Raw genomic sequence first — 13,358 nt, forward strand, 5'->3', positions numbered from 1 at the left:
ATCCCCCATTTCTGAAGAAGGGTCCAGACCCGAAACGTCAGCTTTCCTGCTCCTCTGATGCTGCCTGGCCTGCCGTGTTCATCCAGTTCTACACCTTGTTATCTCAGATTCTCCAGCATCAGCAGTTCCTACTATCTCCCTATAATTGATACAATGATTTCTTTTCTCACAAGCTCATCTAATAATACTTAAAATGGGGATGTAATGTCACAAATTGTATGGGATAAATGTCATTTTAAGACATCCAATTTTATAGCACCAAAGGACCATCTCAATCATTCATTAGAAACTTACTGTCAACATTTTTAATCCAAACACTAAGTGGCAAAATTATGATCTAGATTATGAAATGCAATCAGCAAATGTAATAAGAAAATTAGCCTTGATATGCATGAAATGTTTTCTGATAGAATGAAGAGTCAGGATAGCGTTAGTGGTATCCCAAAATGAATACATCAAGATAGTGGGCTTTATTTATCAGAGAGATCCATGCTACAAAGTGTTCACTATTCAAAACAAGCCTGGGGTTGGGCAATTCCGTGGAGTTTGGCCAAAAACAGTCTGAAACAATTTGAAAAATCAAAAGCTGCAAAGCATCAGCTAAATAAAAACGTTGTATGCATCTTTGTTTTCCAGACACCATTGCATCTAGCTGTCCTTAGTGGAGATCTCCTCACAGTCCAGATGCTCTGTGAGCAGGTAAGTTCAAAGGACAGAAACATGTCCTGTTGTCCTGTGTTGTATTTCATGTTACTCAGGCATTTTAAAGATTTCGATAAGATTAGCTCATTCCGTATGATGGAGGTGTGCGCAGCAACATGATTTAGTACCTGCTTGAGAAAAGAACTTCCGTGCTCTAGGATAAATTGTAGCACTCAAACTTGAAAACAAAGTTGCAAAAGTTGGTAATTTAACATTAAAGTTTTTCAAAACTTAGAATTTAATATTTGTGCTATGTTAATAGTGCAACACAGATGTTGATCTAAGCATATTTTGAATATTGTTAATTTTACACACATTTCTGTTTGGAACTGCAGACTTGTGCCCAACAATACTTATGCAGCTTCATCAAAAATGATGATCAGCATAAAAATGAAGGAACTGAGAAGTGGGGATTAACAAGATCCAAGAATAGTTTTCCTCATTTGGATGAGATGGGTATCATCCAATATATAGTATTGTTTTGAAAATAAGTCTATAACTCATTGAGATGGCTGATTTTACATCCTGTCAGATGTAAAGTAAAATCACATAGATGTAAAATTAGACAGCTAAATCAATTTGTGTCAATTTAGCATGAAATGTGTTGGATTAAAGTTATCCCTTCAGTTTACTCCGAGAAGGCAAGAACTGCAGATGTTGGAGTCAGAGATAACACAGTGTGGAGCTGAAGGAACAAATTATCTTTTAGAAATCAGTGCATCTAAATATTACAGAATTATTTAAGATCCATCGGTAGTCCACCCATTCCCCAAGAAGATTTTTACAGCAGTTAATGCAGAACTGAATATATACTGTAGCAGTGTTGATGTGCAGTGTAAAATAACATGGAAGGTGATGCAATAACATTGATTCCAGTCTTCATTAAGCCTTGATTTATTCCTCATCCAACACCTCAGTCTATAAATTAGACAGTCCAGGGAGACATCATAATGCAGCTACTTGGATTTTAATTTAAAGTAATAATCCAGATTAATCCAATGCCCTTAGCAACCTACTGTGATATAACTTCCCAGGATGTTTTCTAATCAACCTATTTAGAAACATTACAAACACCTCTGGAGCAGGTGGGACTTGGACTCTCCTAGTTCAGAGATGTGGACATTACCATCACACCACATGAGCCCTCAATATATTTTCTAATCAACCTGTTCAGAGATGTTATTACATCCCTTTGGAGCAGATGGGACTTGAACCTGGGCCTCCTGGTTCAGTATAACCTCTCAAGATGTTCATAGAGTTCAAATTTCACCGTCTGCGATGATCAGATTCAAAGCTTGGTCACAGAGCCTAAGCCTGAGTTCTGGATTAGTAGCCTAATGCTGATATCATTAAACCACTACCTCCCCAGTAAAACCTCTCAAATACATTCTAAGGTGAAATACTTGGATTGATCCAATCATTATAGAAGCAGGAGTCAGTTATTTAGTCACTGAAGTCTTATTCCATCATTCCATCAGGTTGTGGTTCAAGTGTACCTCAATTCTTTTTACCTGCCTTTGTTCCATGTTTTTTCATAGCTTTATGTGATAAGACTCTTTCAGCCTCTGCCTTAAAAATTTAATTGATTCAGCTGCCATCCTATTTTAGGGTGAGAGTTCATGATTTCCATTACGATCTGTGTAAAAAGATATTGAGATTGTGCTCCTTGTTTTTGCAGAGGAAATTGTTTCTGTATAACCATACTATCATAGCCCTTTATCATTTAAAAACACAACTAAAATAACACCTCAACATTCTCAAAAAAATTACAGACAAAAATTGTGCACCCTCTCCTCAGATTTTCTCACTTTAAACCCAGTGATTCTAGTGAATATTAACTTCACAAATTATCATTCAACCAATGGGTGTTACATACTCTGACTGGAGATTTTTCATGGATTTGACTGATCACAAAACATCATTAAAAAAATCATGTTCTTGTCCCTACTTCATTCCCCACTGTTGGATTCTTCCCCACAACTACCTAAACACAGTCTCCCACCTCTTTCCCAATTCCCAATCTTAATTTCTCCCCCAACCCCTATCCCCTCATCTACCTTCCAAATCTCCATAATCTTTGTCTGTCTCTCCCCAAACTCCTAAACCCCATCCCATTACCATTCCTCACCACCTTGTGACTCCGAAATCTGACAGCAGAACACAAATTGTTCCTAGCAAAGTCATGGCTTCCTGCAGTAACAGGAAGTGGAGCATGTTCTTGATTAAAAGGCTTGTCCGCAGTGTCAGCCATTGATGTCGCAGAGTGGACCAAGGGGTTTCTGCTTCAGCAGGAGAGTGAGAAGAACAGCTGGGCTACCAGGACCCATTCCTTCAAGATTCATGCCTTATTTGCAGGAAACTGCCAGATAATCCTGGAGGATTATCAACCCAAGAACAGGGTACACAAAACTGAATGGAGTTTTCCATGTGGGGTCTGACCAAGTGCCTGTACAACTGAAGCTGAAACACCATCACTTTTTATTCCAGTCTCCTTCATGTAAAGACCATCATTCCATTAGCCATTAATAGTTTTGGTGCTTGTTCATCGGCATTTGATGTGTTTTTTTTTAATTAGTTGATTGGATATAGGTGTCAGTGACTAGACCAGCATTTATTGCCAATCGCTAATTGCCTTTAAGATGGTAGTGATGAACCACCTTCTTAAACTCCTGCAGTCCATGGGTGTAGATACACCAACAGTGCTGTTAGGGAGGGAGTTCTGCGATCTTGCCCCAGAAACAGTGAAGAAGTAGCAATATAGTTCCAAGTCAGGATGATTTGTGGCACATCATACATATTGTTTACATGTATCTGCAACCCTCATCCTTCTAGTTAGTAGAGTCTGTGTATTTGGAAGTTGCTGTTGAAGAATGGTTTATGAGTTGTTGCATTGCATCTTGGAGTTGGTGCACACTGCTGCCATTGTCCATCAGTGATAGAGGGAGTGAATGTTGATGGTGTTGGGTAGGTTTCCAATCTAGTGAGCCACTATGTCCTGGACGGTGTCAGGTTTCTTGAGTTGTTGGAGCTGCTTTCATGCAGGCAAGTGGAATATTCCATCAATCTCCAGACTTGTAGATAACGGATAGGCTTTGAGGAGTGCGGAGGTAAGTCACTTGCTGTGGAATTCCAAGCCTCTAGCCTGCTATTAGAATATATATATGTTTAGCTTAGTTAAAAGCCCACAATATTGGTAATGGGGATTCTGTGATAGAAATGCCATTGAACATCAAGGGACAGTGGTTGGGTTCTCTCTTGTTGGCGATGGTCATTGTCTGGCACTTGTATGGCACAAATGTTACTTGCCATTTATCAACCCAAGCCTCAATGTTGTCCAGAACTTTCTGTATTCATGCATGGACTGTTTCAGTACCTGCAAGAACTGTGAATGGTACTAAACATTTAGCAATTGTTGACAAATATCTCCAGTCCTGACTTTGTGATGGAGGGAAGGTCATTTGATGGAGCATCTGAAGATGTTTGGGTCATGATACTATCCTGAGGAACTCCTACAGTGATGCCATGTGGCTGAAATCACGATGTGTACACCTGGACTGCAAACACCTTTTGTTCTTCCACATTTCCTGGTCTTTCAACATGAAGAAAGTATTTCAATATATCTTTCTTGGATCCATGGAGGGTAGCCTCACACTTTCCCCAAATTGCATTCCCTCTGTCATACTTTTAGCCACTAATTTCATCTCCTTCTGACTATTTGGAATTTTCTACTCATATTGACACAACTCTCTGAGCCTCTTGATAGAGCCATCTTCATTTTTGGATATATAACTCCATTCCTTCATCCAAGTGAATAGTTATATACTGAAAAGCTGAGTTCCAAGCACAGATTCCTAGGAAACAGCATTTGTTAAATTCCATCAACCAGGTTATGTTTCTGTTATCCTTCCAACTCATTTATTAACATAACCTCCAATTTGGTGTGCTACTATTTTCGCTAATAATTTTCTGGAAATTGATACAGACAACATCCAAACCCAAATCTTGTTCATTTCTGAAAAAGGGCCCAGACCCGAAACATCAGCTTTCCTGCTCCTCTGATGCTGCTTGGCCTGCTGTGTTCATTCAGCTCTACACCTTGTTATCTTGTTCATTCTGTTACTGACCTTCTCATGATGCTGACCTCAACAATTTCAAAATTATCCTGGCTCTTCTTTGCACTGCCTTGGCTGCTTGGATGTTCTTATGTTTTCTTGTTGCCAAGAACTGGATGCACTACTTCAAACAGCAGACAGACCAAAGCACTACACAACTTGTTTGTTACATTGTCTGATTTGTGTTAGACTGTTCTGGCTTTGTAGTTCAACAAATTAGCTTTTTTTAATCACTCCTGTGAATTTGTTGATGCATCAGCTGTGATTTTAGAAGGACAATGAGTCAGCAACTTCAGGATGTATTAGGTATGGCCAATTTTACCAAAAGGTTACTGGATCTGTTGGCCAATTGGTCTATTGGTCACATGACACAATTACATGCCCATATGATGCAACTTCTAGTGAGAGCCTTGACCACTATATCACTAGAACAACACTTCAAGGGAGGCTGTATTCAGTCAAGGCTCAAATCTAATAAATTGTAAATCCCCATTGGAAGTCTTTGTGTACCTGCTGTTGTATCTTCTCTGCACCTGCATCGACAGAAACTAACTTCATAATTGCAAACCTTCAGCCTGTTTTACAACATTGTAGAAAACAGAGTGTAGGTAGCAAGCAGGATGGGCAGGTATGAGCTTGGTGACTGGGGAGTTACAGATAGAGTGTTAGAGTCATACAACACGGAAACAGACCCTTCGGTCCAACTCGCCCATGCTGACCAAGTTTCCCAAACTAAATTAGCCCCACTTGTCTGCATTTGTCCCACATCCCTCTAAACCTTTCCTTTCATGTATCTGTCCAAATGTCTTTTAAGTGTTGTAACTGTACCTGCATCTACCACATCCTCTGGCAGTTCATGGGAGGAGATCATCATTTCTTTCACAAATGTCAGTAGCTGCGTTAGCTTACACTGATTCTGTGAAGAATGAATGCTTGGAGTATGTGCAAGATGATTTCTGGCGGAGACTATTGAAGAACTAACTAAGGATTGGACTATTTTATATTTATTATTATGTAATGAGAAAGGACTAATTAATAGCTGAGCTATTAATATTAACACCAGTAATATTAACTAAAACCATTAAATTTTAAAGTGATATCGCCCATTTTAAAACTAGGGTCTTAACTCTGAACGAGGAAAACAAATGAAAGGATGAGGGGCAAGCTGACTATGGTGGATTGGGAAGATTCACTAAGAGATTTGATGGTAGGTAGTAATGGCAAGTAATTAAATAAGTACTACATAAGATATACATTCCTCTAAGATACAAACACCGAATAAGAAAGGTGAACCAACTTCAACTAATAAAATTAGCTAAATATTCTTTTAGATCAAAAGAAATTACAACTCAGAAGAAGTTAATTTGGCCCATCATGTCTGCACCTACTCTCCAAATGAACGTCTCATTCAGGACCATTCTCCGTGGAATCCTGCAGATTGTTCATTTTCAAAATTAACAAATTCCCTTTGAATGTCTAATTTGAATTTATTTCAAATCTTATTTGACTCTGCCACACCCTCACTTAAAAGTGCATTCCAGGTCCTAATCACTTATTGCATGAATTTGTTTTTCTCTTAAATCTCTTTTGCTCCTTTTAGTAATTACTTTAAATCTGTACCCTCTTGTTCTTTTTCCTTTCCTGATTAGGAAAGTGTTCTCCCTGTTTACTCTTTCCAGATGTCTCAGGACATTCATTGCTTCAATCAGATCTCATCTCAGCTTTCACTTCAGTAAGGAAAGCAGTCCCAACTTTTTAATCTATGTTCATGAATTCCTTATCCTGAAACCTCTTCTGCACTGTCTCCAATGCCTCCAAATCCTTCCTAAAGTGTGACACCTCCCTGAAACTGAACATAAACATTCCAGGTGAGATTTACCTGGTGTCTTATAAAGAGACATCACATTACGTAATTTATTATGGCCTATTTGGCTAATTAATTAACCAAAGATGAGAAGATTGGTCAAGCAAATTGTTCTCTAGCACCCATTTTAACTTGACTATATTGTTATGCAGATGATTCTGAAGTCTACACTTTATAATCAATTTCATCATGCTTCATGGCATGGCTATGAGATCTGCATTTCTTTTTACATTTTTTTAATCTACTTTCTTTATTATGGTGTACAGCATCTCAGCAAGGTCTTGCTCCACTTTACCTCACTCAGCAGATCAATTGCCCCTTCTTCTTCTCTGTACTTTTGGTTTCCCCAGTGTAGAGGAGGCCACATTGTGAGCGGCGAATGCAGTAGACTAGATTCTGGGAAGTGCAGGTGAAGCGTTGCTTCATGGGCAGGTGTTGCACCTTCGCTGGTTACAGGGGAAGGTGCTGTAGGGCTGTGGGGAGGTGTTGGGGGTGAAGGAAGTGTGGACCAGGGTGTCCCGGAGGGAATGGTCCCTGCGGAAGGCAGACAAGGGAGAGGAGGGGAATATGTGTCTGGTGGTGGCATCTCACTGGAGATGGTGGAAATGGCGTTTGATGATCTTCTGGATGTGGATGCTGGTGGGATGGTAGGTGAGGATAAAGAGAACCCTATCACTGTTGTGGGAGGGAAGAGAAGAGGTGAGGGCGGAAGTGCGGGAGATGGGTCAGACCTGGTTGAGGGCCCTGTCGACAACGGAGCTGGGGAATCCTCAGTTGAGGAAGAAGGTGGACATTTCGGAGGCTCCCTTGTCTAAGTTGGCCTCTGAGCATATGCGACAGAGACGGAGGAACTGAGAGAATGGGATGGAGTCTTAACAGGGAGTGGGGTGTGAGGATGTATAGTCCAGGTAGCTGTGGGTTTGTAGTGGATATTAGTGGCCAGTCTATCCCCAGAAATGGAAACAGAGATGTCGAGGAAGGGAAGGGAGGAGTCAGAGATAGACCAGGTGAAAGTGAGGGCAGGGTGGAAATTAGAGGCGAAATTGATGAAGTTTTCCAATTCCAGACGAGAGAGGGAAGCAGCACCGATGATATCATCGATGTATCAGAGAAAGAGTTGTGGGTGGGAAGCAACACTTCACCTGCACTTCCCAGAATCTAGTCTACTGCATTCGCTGCTCACAATGTGGTCTCCTCTACATTGGGGAAACGAAGTGTAGACTGGGTGACTGCTTTGCAGAACATCTACGTCCTGCTCGCAAAAAAGACCCTGAGCAACCTGTTGCCTGCCACTTCAACGCACCACCCTGCTCCCTGGCCAACATCTCTGTCTCTGGCTTGCTGCAGTGTTCCAGGGAAGCCCAATGCAAGCTGGATGAACAATACCTCATTTTCCACTTGGGGACCGTACAGCCCTCCGGACTCAATATTGAGTTCAATCATTTTAGGGCCTAAGCTCTCCCATGTCCTAGCCCCCTACCCCACACACCAGGCCTTGTTACTACATAGACTGCCATTACACACCCCCTGTTGTTAGTCGCTAACAGTCCCCATTAACAACTATTCACCCTCTCAACCTGATCATTAGCAACTCCTTTGTCCATCCAACTGTCTTTCTCTCTCTTTGGGCTCTATCCTATCATTTACTCCCTACCCCACCCACCTCCCTATTTTCTGCATATAAACTGACATTTTCCCAGCCACCATCAGTTCTGAGGCAGGTTCACCGGACCTGAAATGTTAACTCTGTTTTCTCCTTCACAGATGCTGCCAGACCTGCTGAGCTTTTCCAGCAACTTTGTTTTAGTTCATCACTTTATCTCGCTTGTTGATGTGGCTTAACTATCCAACTGACCTTTTGCTGTTGCCCTCAGGGAAGTGGTACAGTTGTAATCGTTGTCTCTTGTTAAATTAACAGTGAATAAAAAAATGGCACTAATGTGTCTTCATTTCATGTAAATTTATTTCTTAGAATAGACCAACTGAGGCTTAAAGCAAACTAATAATCTCCCATGTATTTTTTTTCTAAACTGTAAAGCTCAAGGCTAATTGCTTACAAACATAACAGTGTAATTCTAATTTTTAGCATCTCTGATACACGCACCAAGAAGACTGACTGGATTAAAATGGCAACTTGTTTCCTCTTTCTAATTTGAGTGCCATTAAAGTTGCATTTGAGAAGAAAATGAAGTCTTTCTGTGGGAAGTAAGTTGAAAGGACTCTCATGGAAACTGGTTGAAGGAGAGGAAGCCCCTAGCCTCTCAACACTTAGTCTTCAGGAAGATTTGTGAAATTAGTCCACAAAGGCCAGTATCTCATCACTGGGTCACTCTTTATTTATACATGGAGAGTCTTTGACACTGATTCAGCTCTCAGAGTGAACAGAACCTCTGACACTTCTGTTTATTTCTGTCAGCCAAGGCTCCCTGATTGGCCCAGATTAACCACACAAAGTGTTTGAGACAAACAGCATGAATGCATTTAAAAAGAAACTAGATAGATACTTGAGTGAGGAAGGAATAGAAAGAAAGATATGCAGATGATCATAGATGAATTAAGGTGACGGAAAGCATATGTTAAGCATGAACACCAGCAGGATAAGCTACTCTGAAGGTCCTCTTTCTGTCCTTTGAGTTCTACCATTTCCACACTGAGTTAGAAAAAGAGAAGATAGAGAGAGAAGGTGGAGGACAGAAAGAATAAAATTAGTTTAAGAGAGAAGCAGAAGTGTCAGACACATCGTGACACTTTTGTTGGGCTGGATTTTCAAAGTCAATAAATATGGAAATGAAAAAATAATGAGCAAAGTTTATGTAAAATAAATTCACACTGGTGTTGTGTCTATAAAAATAAACTGTTTCTTTAAATTATAAATTTCAATGTCAACATTTATAAGCAAAACCATCTATGTAAACTCTTCATGTTGTCAGAATAGTCTTCACTGGTGATGGCACTGAAACACTACAATTTTGCACTTATTTCCTCCACCTGTATTGTGAAAAGCTCCTCACATTCCAACTAAGAGATAGCAAGAACTGCAGATGCTGGAGTCAGAGATAACACACTGTGGAGCTGGAGGAACACAGCAGGCCAGGCAGCATCAGTGCAGCAGGAAAAGTTGATGTTTCGAGTCCATGTAAAAGTGAGTAGAGAGAGAGTATTAAATGTTTCTAAAATCCAGTGGAATGTTCACTGTTAAAATCAAAACAATTGAAGGTTCTCCTTTGCAACATTTGTAATGTACTCAGTAATTTTGTTCACAATCAAAAACAAATAATGGAATTCTTTTTTAATAAGGAATTACCTTTCAATCAACATATTTTATCACACCGCCATCTGAGTGGTCTATTTGCAGAATGCAAGTTGGTGAACATTAGTTGGATCCATCGCACAGAAGATCCACTTTGGTACTTTGTTTCATGGAGTTTTGTTTCATTCCTTTGGCTGCAAAAGTGGATGCTGTCATTAGTAACCTCACTGACGTCTGTTGGATTCACTGTTGGATTATGAGGAGAGACTGAGTAGACTGGGATTATACTCATTGGAATTCAGAAGAATGAGGGGAGATCTTATAGAAACATATAAGATTATGAAGGGAATAGATAAGGTGGAGGCAGGGAGGTTGTTTCCGCTAGCAGGTGAAACAAGGACTAGAGGGCATCACCTCAAAATAAAGGGAAGCAGATGTAGGACTGAGGTCAGGAGGAACTTCTTTACCCAAAGGGTTGTGAATCTGTGGAATTCCCTGCCCAGTGAAGCGGTTGAAGCTACCTCGCTGAATGTTTTTAAGGCAAGGCTGGATAAATTTTTGAACAGTAAAGGAATTAAGGGTTATGGTGAGTGGAGCTGAGTTTCTAAAAGATCAGCCATGATCTTATTAAATGGCGGGGCAGGCTCGAGGGGCCAGATGGCCTACTCCTGCTCCTAATTCTTATGTTCTTATGTCCTCCAGAAGACTGCAGGGAGTTCGAGTAGCAACATATCTGAACAGAGTAAGGGGAAGTGATTTATGATTTTGCTTCCACTTTTTCCTCTACTGCAACATCCTCTTTTGTTCACACTATAATATTTTCTACACTTGTAAGTAAGTACACCTCTCTTGGTACAGACTATTCGCTCTCCTCTCAGACTCCAGCACATGGCTACTGTTATCACAATTATACCATTGTATACATTGCAATTATCTTACTTGATAGGATGTTGCTGCTTCAGCATCAGTAAAGTGAAATGAGAATTTAAGAGCTGCTCAGTTCTGCCTTCCAATTGTATAACATTATCACACTGATGTGTAGTTGGACGTAATGAGACATGACATTGATAAGGGCATGGCCTCTGGGAGGTATGCACTGTCTCATTTGCAACAGTAATGGTTTCTTTAAGTGCCAGAATCTGCAACCTCTGGCTGATGTACCATCTGTCCTGAGGTTGGTGTGATGTCTGATTCTGTGGCTGATGCACCCACTGTCCTTGTGATTGATGTGTCCCCTGTGCCGGTGGCTACTACACCCTCTGAGTCTATGATTAGAGGTTACGAGGTTGCAGGAGGAAGTAAGAAAAGTATTTAATCATGATGCTGTAGCCATCATTAGTGTAGACAGGCTTGATAGTGTTTTTTACTTGCCATGACTTTCATAAATTTATACATGCCCTGTAATAGACAGTCTAGTGCAGGGTAGGTTCGCTCATAAATAGTTGCCTGAATGTGAAGACAGGAAGAACATTCAGCCTCTCTGTATTTAATCACTGCGATATCCTCCTCAATTGCCACTACCACTCTGCCTTCAAAAATAGTCCTGCCCTCTTGGTAGCCTTTAAGGGCTTTCCTAATGACCAGTGAGGAAATACAGCAGTCCAATCTTCGAAGCCTTGTCTCTGACTTGCTTTCTGGAGATATACATTAATTGTCCGCAGCTCACCTGTTTAATGATTTTGAGTTGCCAAATCCAATATTAGGTGCACCTTGGGCCTGTCTAATGAAGTGCAAGAGTCTCCTTAAAAGGTTATCAGTTTAGCTAGGATACTTTGTCTTAGGGTACTGCCATTACATTTGCCAGCGTGCTTACAGATTACTTTGTAAAGATTTGCATTGCGATTGAATTTTAAATGTCCCCATCAAGCTGAATAGTTTAATATAATAGTAAGATTATGAATGAAATTTGAACTTAACCAGCTGTTTGGGTAAATATTTCTAACTGTTGCAGTAGATGTATCAATTGCTAAAGCCAAACTGTATTAGCCTTCAGTTTGTGCTTCTTTGCAAGAAATTATAACTTTACATGTTTTGAAAAGATGGCATTCAAGCTGGAAAATAGTACTTAGTAGATTACTAATGTACAACTGTAAAATTGAGGAAAATTGGACATTTTTCAGGACCAAAAGTGACAGCCTCAGCCGTGAATGAATTTGCACAGTATACAGCAAGAAACAATCTGATCAGAGTAGCCAGGGAGTAGTCAAATGAGCTCCCTCTCTTTGATATCCTAGTTGAGAAATCACCTAGTGTGTTCTGTACTGCTGCCTACCACAGATATGCTTTCACAAATCAGAACAAACATTGGGATTCCCACAATTCCATACAGTATAAGTTTGGCTTCATCAGTTACCCCAGAAATAGAGCCCAAGTTGAAGTAACTCCATAGAGGCCAGAATCCCGTCACCAATTCACCCTTTATTTACACATAGAGGGTCCTTGACACTGATCCAGCTCCCTCAAAGCCAGCTCTCAGAGTGAACAGAATCTCTGACACTCCTGTTTATATCCACCAGTCTTTAGGACATGGGCCACACAGACCTAGTGTCTTGCCAGCACTGATGTTCATATACCACATTACTCATTTGTGCATTAGGCATAATGTCTTAGGCCCTCCCATGAGTCTGCACATTATACAGCAAGAAAGAGCCTGCTCAAGAAAGACACTATCCCATGGATGGCTTTGATGTATCTTATTTCAGCATTAAGCTTGCATGGTGCACAAATAACTTGTGTAGCATTTGTAATGAGCTTAACCAGGCAGAACTCAAAGAATATGAGTTCCCTGATTGGACTGTTAACCTGGTCCAATCATGGAGTCCTAGCTGTCATATATGAGTTGTAGGCAGAAACAACATGGACATGCACTATGGCTGTTTCAACTCAACAGAATTTGTGCCATTTATTCTCTAGTTCATTTCTCAAGAAAATGCCTTGACCAATCAGAGTCAACTTGCCTGGCTTAAAATTTAAATACAGCTTAGCAATTAACTGTCAGTCATCATAAATGCATTCATCATTGCAACACCTCTACAAGGCAGCATCCACCTGCCAACCAATCAGCAGTTTCCTGTCGTTTAATATAAATGTTGTTTTTCTCTTTACCCTGCTTGCGAATGTCCAGATGAATGCAACATGAGAAGCTTCAATGAAAAGTGTGTTTCTTCAGCAATAATCAAATACAAGATGAGTTTTCTGTAAAAAGTATTTGTTATCTAACCCTGTCTTACATGTGATACTTTTGAAAGGTTTGTGTACAAAAGTGATATTAAATGAACAATTGCATAGGAACTTTAGTCAATCAATGAGAATAAATGTTTAATTATACTAAAACCTCTTTAAATCATTGAAACAAGCCCAGAAGGTCAATGTGACCTTGATTTATATTGCAGGTTAAATACTTCTTGTATGGGGTGACCCTCCTCCTTAG

At 40.2% G+C, this 13,358-nt stretch overlaps 1 protein-coding gene across 1 annotated transcript in view; it reads left to right on the top strand.

Annotated features, from left to right (window-relative positions):
• The window catches only part of LOC109927799 (probable protein S-acyltransferase 23), an 87,903-nt gene that overhangs the window by 28,435 nt on the left and 46,110 nt on the right, over positions 1 to 13,358 (top strand). Inside the window, exon 4 of the mRNA XM_048603671.1 lies at positions 637 to 699. Within this exon, the coding sequence (XP_048459628.1) occupies positions 637 to 699 (63 nt within the window). The remainder of the gene's footprint in view (positions 1 to 636; positions 700 to 13,358) is intronic.

Source organism: Rhincodon typus, chromosome 1, assembly GCF_021869965.1.
Source record: "Rhincodon typus isolate 14 chromosome 1, sRhiTyp1.1, whole genome shotgun sequence".
Classification (NCBI taxonomy): domain Eukaryota; kingdom Metazoa; phylum Chordata; class Chondrichthyes; order Orectolobiformes; family Rhincodontidae; genus Rhincodon; species Rhincodon typus.